This window comes from Geotrypetes seraphini, chromosome 8 (genome assembly GCF_902459505.1).
Source record: "Geotrypetes seraphini chromosome 8, aGeoSer1.1, whole genome shotgun sequence".
Classification (NCBI taxonomy): Eukaryota; Metazoa; Chordata; class Amphibia; order Gymnophiona; family Dermophiidae; genus Geotrypetes; species Geotrypetes seraphini.
In genome coordinates this window covers 16,540,639-16,558,295 of record NC_047091.1, presented here as the reverse complement: position 1 = coordinate 16,558,295, position 17,657 = coordinate 16,540,639, and the positions used below count along the sequence as shown (strand labels likewise).

At 46.0% G+C, this 17,657-nt stretch overlaps 1 protein-coding gene across 2 annotated transcripts in view; it reads left to right on the top strand.

Annotated features, from left to right (window-relative positions):
- LOC117364491 (SPARC-related modular calcium-binding protein 1-like) overlaps positions 1-17,657 on the top strand; it is an 84,967-nt gene that overhangs the window by 46,971 nt on the left and 20,339 nt on the right. For both annotated transcript variants that reach the window (XM_033953713.1, XM_033953714.1), the window contains 4 exons: positions 613-784; positions 6,710-6,822; positions 9,498-9,597; positions 12,586-12,636. In XM_033953713.1, the coding sequence (XP_033809604.1) occupies positions 613-784; positions 6,710-6,822; positions 9,498-9,597; positions 12,586-12,636 (436 nt within the window). The remainder of the gene's footprint in view (positions 1-612; positions 785-6,709; positions 6,823-9,497; positions 9,598-12,585; positions 12,637-17,657) is intronic.

The following is a 17,657-nucleotide window of genomic DNA, read 5'->3' as shown; positions in this document are numbered from 1 at the left end:
GTTGGCGCTTGGAATGCTCTCCCGGAGGAGGTTGTGGCGGAGACTACTGTTCCGAGTCTCAAGCGCAAGTTGGATGCACATCTTCTTGAAAATCATATTGAGGGATACGAGAAAACTGGGTCTCCTAAAAGGTGTACTTAAAAGGGCCACCGCGTGCGCAGATCGCCGGACAAGATGGACCTCGGTCTGATCCGGTGAAGGCATTTCTTATGTTCTTACGTATTCATTGTGGAAATCCTGAAAATCAGGCTAGGTTGTGGAAATGAAGGACCGGATATGAGGACCCCTGGTGTCCCAAATACCGGGTCTTGGAAAGTCTATAAAGAGGACAAGTCCGGGTTTCCCTGGACATCTGGTGACCCTAACCATAGCAGCTCGCTCTGTGGATGCCAATATTGAACCAGCTCCTTTGCTGTGTCCAGGGAGGGATAATTTGCACTGTGTTTGGCTCCCACCAATCATTTTGATGCCTTTGCATTCAACCACAGGAAAGTCAGTAGCAGTTTTGCTAAAGGTTGTAGACTTGCAATGGAGTTAGTCAACCAGGTCAGAATAAATAGGCTGAGCTCAGGTCTAGAAGAAGCTCTGACTATTTCTATCCCTTTGTTTCAGTTTATCATCTCTGAGAGTGACCGGGGAGTCATCTGCGGCTTGCAGTGCACTCGGGAGCGTCACAGGACTATCTGTGGATCAGACGGAAAGCTCTACAAGTCTTCCTGTGCTTTCCAGAGAGCCAAGTGCCAGCACCCCCTGCTGGAGGCTATGCCACAGTCCCAGTGTACCAGTAAGTAAATAAGCAGTACATTACTTGTGTGAATCCTTTGGAAGCCCCAGAGGAGTTAAGACGATGGCATAATACTCGTAGCCGAGTAGTTGGAAAAGCCAGGGATCAAATTGCAGTGATGCTATTTGTGAGCAGTGACGTTGCAAGGGTGAGAGGTGCCCCTCCCTCACCCTCTTCTCTGCCCCACGCCTCCATCCGCTTCTTCCCCACCCCGTCCTGCCGCTCGCACGCGCTCGCCACTTCCCTTCCCCAGTACCTCAGTAACGTTCCTGGCGCGAGCTGCGATCCCAACCTGCTGCTCGTGCCAGCGTCGGCTCTTCCTCTGATGTCATTTCCTAGGTGCGGGTCCAGGAAGTGACCTCAGAGGATGAGTCGACGCTGGCATGAGCAGCAGGTTGGGGGTCGCTGCTCGCACCACGAACGATAAAGAGGTATGAGGGAAGGGAAGGGACATGCATATGCGGTAAGGGGGGAGGAGAAGCAGGAAGAGCAGAGAAGAGGACAGGTGACTGGGTCCCTAACAAGAGGGCGCCAGAGGTGGACCGCCTCCGCCGTCCCCCCTTACTATGCCACTGCTTGTGAGTTTGGACAATTAACTGAGCCTTCCACTGTCTCAGGTACAAACTTAGGGGCAGAGGCAGAAAGCCATTATAGGTAGGAGTGTGCAGTTAGTGAGAGGTCTATGCGCATGACACAGAAAGGAAACTAATTCACAGTAGATTTATTAAAATGAGGGGTAACAAGGCTTTTAGTTATTCCAGCACAATGCAGAGAAGAACACAGAAGGTTTTAAGGTGAACACAACACATAGTGGCGTAGTAACTGGGGATGGGTGGGGGAGAGCGGGCCACCCCAGGTGCTCCCCACTTCTGCGTATGCTCCCCATCCCTAGATCTTCCCTGGCGCAGGCAGCATCTCTAATGTGCTGCCTGTGCCAACATTGGCTCTCCTTCTGACCTAACTTCCTAGTTGCGGACCTGGAAGTGATGTCAGAGGGATGTACTGAAGCCAGTGAGAGGAGCAGGTTGGAGCTGCTGCTCACGCCGGCGAGTAGCTAGAGGTGGGGATGTATTGAAGGTGCATGCACAATGAGGGAGGAGTGGGAAGGAGTGGGGGGGGGGGAGAGGAGGAGAGGTACAGAGGCACCGGGACAGAGGAGGGGGTGGGACAGAGGCACCGGGGAGGGGTCTAAGGCTCTGATTGGCTCAGATGCCTAAGGCCCATCCTATAGGAGGGTCCTTAAACCACCTGGCCCAATCAGAGCCTTAGGCCCCTCCCCAGTGCATCCCGGGATGCATCAGGGAGGGGAAGGCCTGACATTTTTGAAGAGGCGGTCCTGCTGGCTGGAGGGAGAAGGCATCCCTCTAGCCAGACATTGTTAACAAGGTGATGGGGAGGGGGGCGGAGGTCGTAAGAGGCATGGAGGGTGTCAGGGGGATTTGCGTGGTGGCAGGAGGGAATGGGCATCTCTCCCGCTGGTGGGGCAAGGGGGCGTTGCTTGGCGGTGGGAGGGAGTGGGCATCTCTCCCACTGCCATGGGGTGTCAGAGAGGGCATTGCTTGGTTGCGGGAGGGAGAGGGTATCTCTCCCATGGGGCCGGGGGGGGGCATTGCTTGGCGGCTGGAGTGAGTGGGCATCCCAAATGCCGATCTTCGATTTGGTTCTTTTTTTGTGCGTTTATTCTGCGCATGTGCCGATCGCTATCACCAGCGATGGCATGAGCAAATTTAGTGAAGCTTCGCTACTCTCCGCCAACCTCATTTGCATGCGTGTTTTGGGGAGAATGATTTGCTTTTTTAAAAATCACTACAATAACGACTACAACAGTGGTCCATCAGTTTTTAACGCAAAGTTTTGAGAATCTATCTTTAGGTGTCATCTGTGAAAATATGTTGAAGCCCTCAGCTCAGGTGTGGTGGTGGCTAAGAAAGCAAATAGAATGTTAGGAATTATCAGGAAAGGAATGGAAAACAAAGATGAAAATGCTATAATGCCTTTGTATCACTCTATGTGGTATGTCTGAACCTCAAATGCTGTGTGCAATTTTAGTCGCTGTAGCTCAAAAAGGATATAGCAGAATTGGAAAAGGTACAGAAAAGAACGACAAAAAAAGATAAAAGGGATGGGACAACTTCCCTAAGTGGCTAGGTCTCTTCAGCTTGGTTCAGGGGTGATTTGATAGAGGTCTATAAAATACTGAGTGGAGTGGAAAGGGTAGACGTAGATCTCTTGTTTACTCTTTCCAAAAATACTAGGACTAAGGGCCATGCGATGAAGCTACTAAGAAGTAGATTTAAAACAAACCGGAGAAAATATTTCTTCACACATCGTGTAATTAAACTCTGGAATTAGTTTCCAGAGAATGTGCTGAAATCAGTTAGCTTAGCCGGGTTTAAAAAAGGTTTGGATAGTTTCCTAAAGAGAATTATTGTGGGGAGCAATATTGCCTTGGTAGGCTGAATTGGGGAAGATAAAGAGTACAGTTGTAGGCAAAAAATATACATTTGTGAATAGTAATAGTTCACTACTAATTCCAAGCCAGCTTAAATTGAGAGTTATAATAAACTGCCCTGCATGAAAGACGCATTAAGAAAGTGCACAAGATTAAAAAAAAGAAAAAGCAATTACTGATAACTCCTGGGGGAGACTTATGCACTGATGTGCAATACAGAATTATACACTTGTGTTCAGAATTCTTCACAGGAACCAAGGACGCAGTATCAGTAGTGTAGGCCACAGATATCCTGGAGCTAAGGAAGCATTTTTAGCTGCCTTTTAGGGTTCTGTAACTAAAGCGCGCCGGACATTGCTGCGCCGATAAAGATGCGCTGACAGTTGCGTGCAGGGTGTATGCATGCCGCTGGTCCTGCCACTTTAAACCAGTAACGTTACCGCTGTGAGGGGGGTATTGGAGGAAGCCCCCTAGTACATGTAAGTCTTTGCGCCCCCCAAGTACACTAAAAACTTCCGTTTTCCGGGTAGTTTTTGGAGTTCGGGAGTTTTTCAGTGTAGTGTGTGTGTGTGGGGGGATTCCCCCCCCCCAATGGGAGCGTGAGGACTCGTATATGTAGTGGGGGGTTCCCCCCACCCCCCTCACAGCACTAATGTAGCAGGGTTTAAAACGGCAGGACCGGTGGTGCGCATACGTCCTGTGCGCGAATGTCGGCACGTCTTTGTCGGAGCGCTTTAGTCCACTCAGTTGACGGGTCAACCCCTTTTAGATGTGTGTTTATCTCTCTCTCACTTCTTTGTCACTAACCCACGTAAAGGCTTCTAGTTGGATCCTGTTCTTTGTAATCAGTGGTGTAGAAAGGTGGGGGGGGGGCAGTCCACCCTAGGCGCCATCTTGGTTGGGACACCAGCATCCATCCTCCTCTCCATCCCTCTTTCCTGCACCCCCCCACACACACACTACCAAGTGCGCATGCCCCTTCCCTTCCCACCCCCCTTATCTCTTTAACATTTCTTGCACAAGCAGCAACTCCAACCTGCTGCTCGTGCCAGCGTCGTCTCTTCCTCTAACTTCACTTCCTGGACACCGTGCCTAGGAAGTGATGTCAGAGGGAGAGCCTACGCTGGCTTGATGGGGCGCATGTGTGCAGCAGGAGGGGGCAGAGAAGGAGCAGATGGGGTGGGGGACAGAGCAGAAGACAGGGGAGGGGCGCCTCTCACCCTCGCTACGCCATTGTTTGTAATGAATCAGGCATTGCTGTACATAACTCTAGTGCAGGGGTCTCCAAAGTCCCTCCTTGAAGGCCGAATCCAGTCGGGTTTTCAGAATTTCCCCAATGAATATGCATGAGATCTATGTGCATGCACTGCTTTCAATGCATATTCATTGGGGAAATCCTGAAAACCCGACTGGATTTGGCCCTCAAGGAGGGACTTTGGAGACCCCTGCTCTAGTGAATACACTCTGTGTCCTGCCATTACTATATTTCCCCATGTATAGGCCGCAGGAAACACCTATTCTCGTTTTAAAACTCCTAGATAAGCCTAAATAAGCTCTACTGGAGTCCCCTGTACCTTTTAAAATAGCCCCCTTGCCGGCTGCCTCCTCCAATGTCGCAGCCGGCGGTGCAGGGCAGGAGCGATTTTTCTGGCATCCAGCCTGGCCCCGCGCTGCTTCCCCACAAAAACTAACGGCAGGCACTGAGGAAGCAGTCGCGGCTCCTGAAGACGCTGATCCAGCGAAACGCAGCCCTGTGTTGGGCCGACTGAACAACATGATTGTAGAGTCCAGTGGTGATATCAGAAAACCTAAACCATAATCATTGGGGTTGAGCAAGAGGAGACTCTGGTAACAATTTGCAATACAGCAAGAGAACGTGGGATAATTTTAAAAAGAGGACAATGTGGTATTGAAAGGAACCGAAACTGAAAAGGCTTCGCTCCAGTCCAGGTTTTTTTTTGGCCCAATGGGGTATTCCTGTTGAGCTATTTTATAAAGAAAACAGTTGTATAGTGTGATTTGTTCACAGAGAGTGTGGTTTGGTAATATATTATTTAAATCAGTGTGATAGAAATATATTTATTATGAGGCTTATCTAATGGGGAGGCTTATCTCTGATGTCTTTAGATAGGCCGCCCCATGTAAATAAGGAAGCCACACCCATTACACAGGATTGTAAAACCCATGTATAAGCTGCGGCTTATACATGAGGAAATACGGTACTTGGTTCCTCAGTCTTACCAGCTGCTATTACCCATTTGTCCAGACAGCTCAGATCTCTTGATAAGACTCCTTTGGGCAGAAATACTTAGACCTCTTGGCAGATTCTAATTGTTTGTCACTAAAAGACAAGGTTGACAGTTGGAACAAAACGCTAATCAGAAAATTCTGCTCCCTTGAAGGAAGTTAAACTGCACCCTGGGCACAACCAGAGAGTGGGGTGCGGTGGTTAAAGCTACAACTTCAGCACCCTGAGGTTGTGGGTTCAAACCCACGCTGCTCCTTGTGACAATGCACAAATCACTTAATCCCCCCCCCCACCCCACCATTACATTAGATAGATTGTGAGCCCACCAGGGATGATAGGGTAAAATGCTTGAGTACCTGAATAAATTAATGTAAACCATTCTGAGATCCCCTGGGATAGGGTCGCCAGATTTTCCATTTGGAAAATCTGGACTCCCCTAGACCCGTCCTCAGGCCCACCCATTCCCGCCCTGTAATACCCTAATTCCACCTCCAGTCTTGCCCTAGCCCTGCCCCCGCTGCCTGTTCTTGTCAGACAGGGAGGAAGTCCGCGCACACGCACACGCACACGCACATGAACATCCCTACCCTGGGAGAACAGTATAAAAAATTAAATAAATAAGTCCATAGGCTATCATTGAGAATGGCTTGGGGAAAATCCATTGCTTATTCTTAGATAAGCAGCATAAAATCTGTTTTACTACTTGGGATCTAGCAAGGTACTTGGGACCTGGGTTGGCCACTGTTGGAAACAGGATCCTGGGCTTGATGGACCTTCGGTCTGTCCCAGAGTGGCAGCTCTTATGTTCTTATGTGAGGCAAATATAGGACAATTGAGCCTTTGTGACATCACTGATGAAACTGGCTCTTAGGCATTGGTGGAATGAGGCATTATGACATCACAATCTCAGCTCTGGAATGTTGCTACTCTTTGGGTTTCTGCCAGGCACTTGGGACCTGTTGGAAACATGATACTGGGCTTGATGGACATTCGGTCTGTCCCAGTAAGGCAGCTCTTATGTTCTTATGTGAGCCAAGTATATGATAAGCCATTGTGACATCACTGATGAGATTGGCTCTTAGGCATTGGTGGAATGAGGCATTATGACATCACAATCTCAGCTCTGGAACGTTGCTACACTTTAGGTTTCTGCCAGGTACTTGGGATCTGTCCCAGTATGGCAATTCTTAAGTTTGTACATGAACCTGACTTTTTGACTTTTCAGATGCCAGCTTGACTCGATGCCAGGAGGACCGTGCAGCAGCACTTGCCCAAGCTAGGGGTCCATCAGACTCTGTCTATATTCCTGAGTGTGCTGAGGATGGCTCTTTTCGACAGGTATTAGCAGTGACATAAGCACAGGAAGGTCATCCTTACCTACAATTTCATACCTTGCTTCTAATAGTTCCAGTATTATTTTCCGTCGTGTAATCTGTTTTACTAGCAACGTTGGCACGATTCTGTATCTCTGAAATACGCACAGCAGATTATACGGATCGTGAGTCGATGTTGCCCAGGGATTGTTAACTAACCAACTAACCTTCTTCCTTTAGAAGAACAATCCCAGAATACCTCATGTTTCTACCCAAATTGTTTACCGCAGTTTGTGTCTGTGGGTGATGAATGCATCTCTCTACTTCCTTAGGTCAAGCCCCTGTCAAAAAAAGAAGCATCAAGTGATATTTTTCATACAGTTCTTCACTGTCAGTTTAATTTCCATCCTATAAGTTCACATAGAATTTTTCTTTTTTCAACCATCTTTATTTTCTCTTCTTTATTAATTTCCAGGTACTTTAGTTAGATTGTGAGCCTTCGGGACAGTAAGGGAATTTTTTAAGTACCTTCTTACTTCTCATTTATAATCTTAATGTATATTTTCTTCAAACCGCTTAGAACCTAACGGATGTAGCGGTATATAAGAAATAAATTACATTACATTACATTACATACTCAACCTTACCGACATTCTCAAACTCCAACCAAATATAGTCTCTTGTAATGGGTAATAATAATAATAATAACTTTATTTTTATATACCGCCAACAATCTTGCGACTTCTAGGCGGTTTACAATATAAGAAACTGTTTACAATAAAAGAAACTGTAGATACAATAAACATAAAGAGAAACTTTACGTACAGCGAGTTGAAGAGTATAGCAGTGAATATCTCGTACAACGAATTAAAGAGTATAGCGGTGTACATCTGATAACATTAATAATGTTAACGTCAGTTTGTGTGTTGCAAGGCCATGAAGTGCCAAGTTGTTTATACATAAGTAGAAATGTTCCGTAAGTTGAATAGAGTGTTCATATTTAGTGATTGGGGGTTGGGTTAACAGTTTGCAAGTTCAGGTATGTGGTGATGTTACGAGGGGGGTTGATGTTTCGGTTCATTGCCTAGGTATTTCAGGAATAGGTAGGTTTTTAGGTGTTTCCTGAATTCTTCATAGTTGTTTGTGTGAGCGATTAGTTTTTCTAGGTCTTTACCCCATATGGCTGCTTGATACGATAGCCGTTGTTGATGGTGTCTCTTATATTTGCACCCTCTAGCCGGTGGGGAGACAAATTTCATGTGTGTTTTTCTTTCATGTCTATTGGTTGGGAATGAGAAGAGGTCTGTGATGTATTTTGGGGCTAGACCATTTAATACTTTGAAGCAGAGACATCCTAGCTTGAACTTCGTGCGCGCCTCCATCGGCAGCCAGTGTAGGAGTCGGTAGGAAGGGGTTATGTGATCGGACTTCTTCAGCCCGAAAATCATCCTGACTGCTGCCCCATTCTCAAAACAACGATCAGAAGCAGATATTGTAATAATAATAATAATAACAGCTTATATACCGCAATACCGTGAAGTTCTATGCGGTAATGGACGATATGATTACTTTGGGCTAGATTCATAGCGACTCAATCGATGTTGTCCAATTCTCGGGCCGATTTTCCAACAGCGATGGATTCACTATTAAGTTTGCATGCAAATGAGTTGCATGGAGGTGCAGGTCATTTGCATACAAACCCACCGACTCAATCGCTCAGTGAGCGATTGAGTAATGCACAGAGCCCTAACAGTAGTGACAGGGGAAGCAGCCTCCTGTCACTGCTGTCAGGGCTTCTGCCGGGTTGTTGGGGCTTTTTTTTTTCTTTTTATATGGCACAGATATTTTGCGTATATTACACACGCAAAATATCTGCCCAATAAAAAGAAAATGGAAAAAAAGCCTCCCGATAGCGCCCCACCCCCGACAAAGCGCCCCTCCCTGAACCAAAAAAATGGCATGAAGGATGTCCACTCTCTCCTGCCATCAGATGCTCCCCCTGACACACACACAAACACCCCCTCCCCCGCGAATATGGCAGGAGGGATGCCCGTTCTGTACTGCCGCCAGACGCTCCCCCCGATGCCCCCCCCACGCTAAACCTAAGTATGGCAGGAGGGATGCCCACTTCCTCCTGGCATCAGACGCTCTCCCTGACGCTCCCCCTCACGATGAATCTAAATATGGCAGGAGGGAAGCCCACTCCTTCCTGTCATCGTCCCCCCCCCCGTACCTTTAAGTCAGGAGCAGCAGGGGTGCTCAGTCAGTCCCTCCTGTTCCTCTGCCAGCTGCTGTCTCCTGTCTGCAATGTGGGCCTTAGGCCCCTCCCTGGTGCATCATTTGAGCACAGGAAGGGGCCTGAGGCCCTGATTGGCTCAGATGCCTCAAGCCCCTCCCGTGGGCAGGGTCTTAGGCATCTGAGCCAATCAGGGACTCCCTTAGGTTCCCTCTGTATCCCAGATACAAGGGGGAGGAGCCTAAGCCTAAAGCACAGATGCACTCCAGCCCCAACCCTGATCTCAACAGCTTTTCAATACCTGGACAAAGTGCCGGGTTTTGAAAAGCCGTCCAGACGCCTAGACATGTACACCGCTCAGACGTCTGACTGAGCAGTATAAGACATTTTAAATAAACTTGAAACTTTTAAATCATGAAAGATTCTTGTGTTTTAGCTGTCTCTGTTTTTACATCGTATCATAGGTGCAGTGCCATAGGCAGACTGGGTACTGTTGGTGTGCCACCACGGACGGAAAGCCAGTCAGTGGCACTTCTGTCCTCAACCAGACCCCTAACTGCACAGGTAACACCAACTTTCTCTTCCTACCTCCAGGACATCCTTTCTTATAACCAGTGCGCTTTCCGTAAGGTTAGCATATGGCCCCGGAAAAAAAGGAGGAAAGATTGAGACATCTGGGTTTTAGTCCAGTTGAAAGTAATGAAAGTAAAAACCTGGATGTCTCAAACCATCCTCCTTTTTCTGGAGCCATATGATAACCCTAGGGTTCTGCCGTTGCACAGGTGTCTTCCTTCCACGTAGTTTGTACAGCCTCTCTTTCTCATTGGAGAAAGGGGTTAGCTACATTTATACGTTTGTATGCCGTCTTTCCATATAGGGAGTAATTTTATACAGGTTTTCTAAAGTTGGGCGCTGGAATGATGCACAAATTTTGAATTGGCAATTATGCATGTAATTGCTGTTCTAGAATACAGTACTCCCCTGATATTCGCGGGGGTTCCGTTCCAGGAACCCCCGCAAATATCGAAAAACCACGAATAAGGTTTTTCGCCTGGGGAGGCAGGAGAGGGCAGCTGCAGAGGCAGGATAGGGCAGCTGGAGTGCCGGCGAGTGAAGGAAATCACTCGCGGTATGCTCCGACCACCTCTTCCTGCACTAAAGTCAGGCTTCACCAATCAGGAGCTGCTTTGACACGCAGCTCCTGACTGGTGAAGCCTGACTTTAGCGCAGGAAGTCCCGGTCGGAGAATACCGCGAATGACCGGGACCGCAAATGACCAGGGGAACACTATACTAGCGGAGAGGAGAAGTGGCCTAGCAGTTAGAACTCCTGCCTCATCCCCCTGAGGTTGCAGGTTCAGTCCCAGGGCCAGAATGACCCTGGGCAAGTTCCTTAACTCATCCAAATAAATCCTCACACATAAAGGGAAATCTTCCAAAGCTTAACTTCTTTCTTTTCCAAAAAATTCAATATGACAGAAATAAATCTTAATCATTTTCTTTATTAATCCATTCTTGTTTGCTTCAATTTAAAGGGCCGACGGGAACCCGTTTCGCCTCAAAAGGCTTTTTCAAGGGTACCTTCTGAGGCGAAACGGGTCCCATCGGGCCTTTAAATTGGATGGTTGACAATCGCGCTCAAAGGTGGCGCTTTTTATAAAATCGGAGCCATAATGCATGCTAAGCTAGTAAGAATATAAGAACATAAGAAGTGCCACTGCTGGGTCTGACCCCAGTGGTCCATCACGCCCAGCAGTCCACTCACACGGCAGTCCTCTGGTCAAAGACCATCGCCCTAACTGAGACTAGTCCTACCAGCGCACGTTCTGGTTCAGCAGGAACTTGAATAACTTTGTCTTGATTCCCTGGAGGGTGTTTTCCCCTATGATAGACTCCGGAAGAGCGTTCCAGTTTTCAACCACTGGAGGGGGGGGGAGGCAACCTTAGTCCTTGAGAGCTGCAATCCAATCAGATTTTCAGGGTCTCCCCAACGAATGCACATAGGATCTATTTGCATGGATTGCCTACATTGTATGTAAATAGATCTCCTACGTATTCATTGGAGATATCCTGAAGACCTGATTGGGTCGCAGCTCTCGAGGACCGAGGTTGCCCACCCCGCTAGAAAAAATGCTCCGCACAGAGCATCCTTTACAAAATGCTAGCTTAGTGAAGACCATTCCAGCGACCTAACGTTGCCATTTTTCAATCCAGACCTAAGTGCAAGCAAGGCTATAGAATGAGCGGGTCGATGCCCAAGGAGGGTCATTGCATTTACAGTGGGTTAGGGCCAGTGTTTCTCAACTCGGTCCTGGAGTACCCCCCTTTGCCAGTCAGGTTTTCAGGCTATCCACAATGAATATGCATAAACTTGATTTGCATACACTGCCTCCATTCTATGCAAATTTCTTTCATGCAGATTAATTATTGAGAAGCACAAGTTGAGAAACACTGGGTTAGGCCACTGGAGCAATGGCGCAGCCAATATTTTCTCAACATAGCCTGTGCTACAATGTTTGGTTCCGAAGAAATAGTCAAATTGATAGACTATAATGATTTCTTATTCTTTTATTGTCTTGTCTATGTTTTTATTATGTTCTTAACTGTGTTTTATATATGCATTTTTTCATCCCACCTAAAACTGTGGATAGTTGTGGGCAATAAATATTTTAATGGGTAAAGAGTCAGCTGGCAGTGGTTGGCGGTTTTTTGGCTGCCACTGGCATTATCACCAGATATTCAATGCCAGATCACATCCGGGCACCGGAACTGACTAGCAAGGCATTTGCGGCCGGCTAATACTTATGTGGTTAAGAACAATATTCAAAACTTAACCGCACGAGATGAATTGGTCCTATTTAAGCAGCTACCTTATGCAGTTCAGTGCTGAATATCAGGACTTAACCACATACCTGTAAGTGCTGACTCTGCTTCCAGACCACTCACAAATTAACCGGTTTGGGCTTAGGCGCCAACCGCAGATATTCAGCTGCACTAACCGGTTAAGTGCCTCTGAATGTCTACAGTTAGCCCCAAACAAGCGATTTAAATGGCCAGGAGTCTCTCCCGGCTATTTAAGTCATTTTGAATATCAGACTAACCCCTCCCCCTTTTACAAAACTGTAGTGTGCATTTTAGCCACGGTGGTAACAGCCCTGACGCTCATGGAATTCTGACCACGGCTGGCGCTAAAAAACGCTCCACCGTTTTGTAAAAGGGGGCAGACTGGTTTGTTTGCCCTCTTCCCCCAAAGAATAATTGAACGCAATATACAATAGATTATAAAAAGCTTAGCTAAACCTCACCAGACTCATTTAAAAACAATTCTCAGCTGTTCTATATGGCAGACGCTTGCATTCCTTGATCATCCAAGCAGGATTCTTGGCAGGACAATTAATCCTCCCGGGACCTAATGGAGAACGGAGAAGGCTAAAAAGAGAACAAAGCAACGCACTGTAAAATAATGAATAATTATGAATCCTTTGCTCTTTCTCATGATCCATTTTCCATTCCTCTGACTGGTTGTTCCATCTCCCTCATTCATTTCGTTTAGGCCCTTACCCTGCGAGACCCTTATGGCCAGATCTAAACTCATCACGGAGAGGTAAGCTTCTATAACTCCAGGCTTGGCCAGTAGAAAGGCTCAGGTTAATTTTTCTGTCCACTAAACAACTGAGTGCAAAGTTCACTATTCACTAATTAATCAAACGTAGTACTGAAGCGTCTAGCCAATGAAACAGTTGATTGACCCTTGGCTTATTAATGCATTTGTACATAAAGAAATGTCCAATGGCCTGCGAAGCCCATTCTCTAGAACAGGGGTAGGGAACTCCATTCCTCGAGAGCCGCATTCCAGTCGGGTTTTCAGGATGTCCCCAATGAATATGCATTGAAAACAGTGCATGCAAATAGATCTCATGCCTAATCATTGGGGAAATCCTGAAAACCCGACTGGAATACAGCTCTCGAGGACCGGAGTTCCCTATCCCTGCTCTAGAATGTCATTGGTAAGGTTGCTTAGGTGGGGAAGTTATCCATGTGGGCTACCATTAACTTCTGCTATTATAGTACAGGTTTCATTTTATGACACAAGACCTAGTTACTAATAATTGGGGTTGACATTAAAATAACACATCTTAAGTAAGCCCCCTACCACTCAAGATGTGTTATTTTGTCATGTTGGCCTTGTTGCCCTGCTGTCCCAGTCCTTTGTTGGTATCCCTGGGTTGGTTTCCCTCTGCTGAGTTTCCTTACAGGGGCTCTTTCCAGGGGTCCGGGTTTTTTTTCTGGTATTTTTATTTTGCCTTTGCTGTACATGACTATTTCTGTGTTTTCATCCTTGCCTTGTATTGTGCCCTTTGCGGCCCTTTCCGCTTTCAACTAAAGAAAAAAGAAATGTCTCTAGAAGTCAAAATCACTGCTTTTTGTAATAAAAGTAAACCAAGAATAGGGCAGTCAACTCACTGTGACATCACTGTTGAGGTTGAGTCTTAGGCACTGGTGGAATGAGGCATTATGACATCACAATATCAGCTCTGGTTACCAGAGACTTAAACTCTTCACACTAAGGGGGAAACTTATCAATGTGGGCCACTAACTCATGCTGTTTTAGCACTGGTCCCATTTTATGCAGTGAGACCTAGTTACAAATAACAATAAAATAACTTGTCTTAACAGTAGCGCACACTGATAACTTCCCCCCCCCCCATGAAAAAAAAAATGTCTCTAGAAAATGAAATCACTGCTATATGTAATAAAAGTGAGCCAAGTATAGGTCAGTCAAGCTTTTGTGACATCATTTATGAGGTTGACCCTTAGGCATTGCTGGAATGAGGCATTATGACATCACAATATCAGCTCACTCAGAGAATGATATGGGGACAGAATTTGTTCCTGTCCCTGCGGATAACTGTGGGAAACCATCCTGTATCATCCTTTAGTGTCTATCTCAACCTCAGTCCTTCTATGCCAGCATTCTTAAAGATTGACACAGGGATGGTTTCCCATGGTTAACCTCAGGGACGGGGACAAATTCTGGGGGTAATTTATCAATGTGGGCTACCATTAAGATAGGCCAGTGGTTCCCAACCCTGTCCTGGAGGAACACCAGGCCAATTGGGTTTTCAGGCTAGCCCTAATGAATATGCATGAAGCAAATTTGCATGCCTATCACTTCCATCATATGCAAATCTCTCTCATGCATATTCATTAGGGCTAGCCTGAAAACCCGATTGGCCTGGTGTTCCTCCAGGACAGGGTTGGGAATCACTGAGATAGGCTATTTTACCACTAACTTATGCTGTGTTAGCACTCATCCTATTTTATGCAAATGAGACAGACGTGGGGAAAGCCACTACTTGCCCTGGATCAGTAGCATGGAAAGTTGCTACTGTTTGGGCTTCTGCCAGGTACTTATGACTTGGATTGGCCACTGTTGGAAACAGGAAACTGGACTAGACGGACCATTGGTCTGACCCAGTATGGCTCTTCTTATGTGAAGTAATTACCACTTAATATGAAAAATACACTGTGTAGGCATCACAATCCTATTCAGGAAACCAGGCCTCAGATTCGGAGCATACGCAAAGACCTATCATGGACTAGACCAGGGGTGTCAAAGTCCCTCCTCAAGGGCCGTAATCCAGTCAGGTTTTCAGGATTTCCCCAATGAATATGCATTGAAAGCAGTGCATGCACATAGATCTCATGCATATTCATTGGGGAAATCCTGAAAACCCGACTGGATTCCGGCCCTCGAGGACCGACTTTGACACCTGTGGACTAGACGGTCAGCGTATTCTTACAGCTCCATACTCCAGTCATAGGCCAAATAGCTTAAATTTGATTTTTTGATACTTTTCTTAAGTGAAGCTTAAATATTGCGATTAAAAGTCCAAAACTTTTAAAAGTGAAACTTAAATGCTATCCTAAAATTCAATCGTATAAAGTTTAAGCTTGAACCATATACAAAGTGTATTATTTATTTGATAGGCAGCTGAGTTACTTATCTCAAGCAGTTTTTCTTTATGGCTTTCACGTCCGATTCTTTATTTAGCCTATTTAATGGCTAAGCCGACGCGGCCAGCGCTTTGTGGACATCGTTGTTGGTCCACTGCGTCAGGGCCAATAGCCAAAAGATATTAAATGCTTTATAACTGACGCAGTGGACCAACAACGATGTCCACGAAACGCTGGCCGCGTCGGCTTAGCCATTAAATAGGCTAAATAAAGAATCGGACGTGAAAGCCATAAAGAAAAACTGCTTGAGATAAGTAACTCAGCTGTCTATTAAATAGATAATACACTTTGTATATGGTTCAAGCTTAAACTTTATACGATTGAATTTTAGGATAGCATTTAAGTTTCACTTTTAAAAGTTTTGGACTTTTAATCACAATATTTAAGCTTCACTTAAGAAAAGTATCAAAATATCAAATTTAAGCTATTTGGCCTATGACTGGAGTATGGAGCTGTAAGAATACGCTGACCGTCTAGTCCATGATAGGACTTTGCGTATGCTCCGAATCTGAGGCCTGGTTTCCTGAATAGGATTATGATACCTACACAGTGTATTTTTCATATTAAGTGGTAATTACTTTGTATATGAGTAAGCGATATTTTGACCACTTGGGTTGATTATATTTTGTTCTTATGTGAACCAAGTATAGGACAGTCAAGCCATTGTGATATCACTGATGAAGTTGACTCATAGGCATTGGTGGAATGAGGCATTATGACATCACAATGTCAGCTCTGGAATGTTGCTACACTATGGGTTCCTGCCAGGTACTTATGACCTGGATTGGCCTCTGTTGGAAACAGGAAACTTGGCTAGATGGACCTTTGGTCTGACCCAGTATGGCTGTTCTCGTATATACTAATAACAGTAAAACCTGTCTTGATAGTAGCCCACACTGATAATGTCCCCCCTGAGAGCCTTCCAGCAGACAGAATACTGAGGTCCCCCGAAGAGCTGGCATGCTCATTCCTGCAGGCTCTCTTTACCTTATAATATTGGCAACTCTAGGGAAAATGCCCCAGTTGCCTCCCATTGCAACCTGGATCATTGGGACAGGACGGCAGAGCTAAAAACACTCCCTGCCTTCAAATACTCTCCCTCCCCCCTTCCAAAACATTAACAAGAGGGCATCTGCTTCTTTATTTTCGGCCCGTGCTACCTTGCTTTCGATGAATTACTGCTGTGCCTGTACATGGTGAAAGATGAAAAGAACTGGGAGCTGGGAGGGGCATCCAGGCGCCAGAGTAAGCAGTGCTATTTTTGGGGCTTCTAATCATGGGGCCTGATGCCATCTTGTATTTCCTGAACTGACTGGCATTTTTCTTATGGGTATGGGGTATTGAGGACTTCTGTACTAGAACAAAGGGTCCTTTTGTATCATTTTTTTGAATGACCTAATTCTTTATAAGGTAACAGAAGACAAGGAAAGCGCAAAACTTGCCTCGAAAAAAAATGACAAAGCAAATGCACACAAAAAAGACAAGTGAGATATCTTAAGTCCAACCAATAGTGCTTATATTTATTAGTCCATGAAATAGTCCAGCAAAGAGAATCACTCTCTTCTGTTGCGGTCCCAACTAGGATCCCAGTTTCGGCAAATGCCTTCCTCAGGGGACTAGTGAGGTACGTTTTTAGTTGTAAATGATAATAAGAACATAAGCAATGCCTCCACTGGGTCAGACCCGAGGTCCATCGTGCCCAGCAGTCCACTCACGCGGTGGCCCAACAGGTCCAGGGTCTGTGCAGTAGCTCCCTATCTATACCCCTCTATCCCTTTTTCCAGCAGGAAATTGTCCAATCCTTTCTTGAACTCCAGTACCATACTCTGTCCTATTACGCCCTCTGGAAGCGCATTCCTAGTGTCCACCACACGCTGGGTAAAGAAAAACTTCCTAGCATTCGTTTTGAATCTGTCCCCTTCCAACTTTTCCAAATGCCCTCTTGTTCTTTTATGTTTTGAAAGTTTGAAGAATCTGTCCCTCTCTACTCTCTCTATGCCCTTCATGATCTTGTAGGTCTCTATCATGTCTCCTCTATTTAGTCATGGTACAGAGGCAACTCTGAAGCGAGACCAAAATCTTAACCATCACAAGATTGCCAACAGGTTCAAAAGCCCCAGAAAGAGCATTCAGAATTCACAAATTGAGCGCATTTTAAAGGACATACAAACATAAGAATAGCCTTACTGGGTCAGACCAATGCTCCATCAAGCCCAATAGCCTGCTCTCACAGTGGCCAATCCAGGTCACTAGTACCTGGCCAAAACCCAAGGAGTAGCGACATTCCATGGTACCGATCCAGGGCAAGCAATGTCTTTCTCAATAACAGACTATGGACTTTTCCTCCAGGAACATGTCCAAACCTTTCTTAAAACCGCTACGCTATCCGCTCTTACCACAACCTCTGGCAACGCGTTCCAGAGCTTAACTATTCTCTGAGTGAAAAAAAAATTTCCTCCTCTTGGTTTTAAAAGTATTTCCCTTTAACTTCATCGAGTGTCCCCCCCTAGTCTTTGTCATTTTTGACGGCGTGAAAAATCGATCCACTTGTACCCGTTCTGCTCCACTCAGGATTTTGGAGACTTCAATCATATCTCCCCTCTTCCA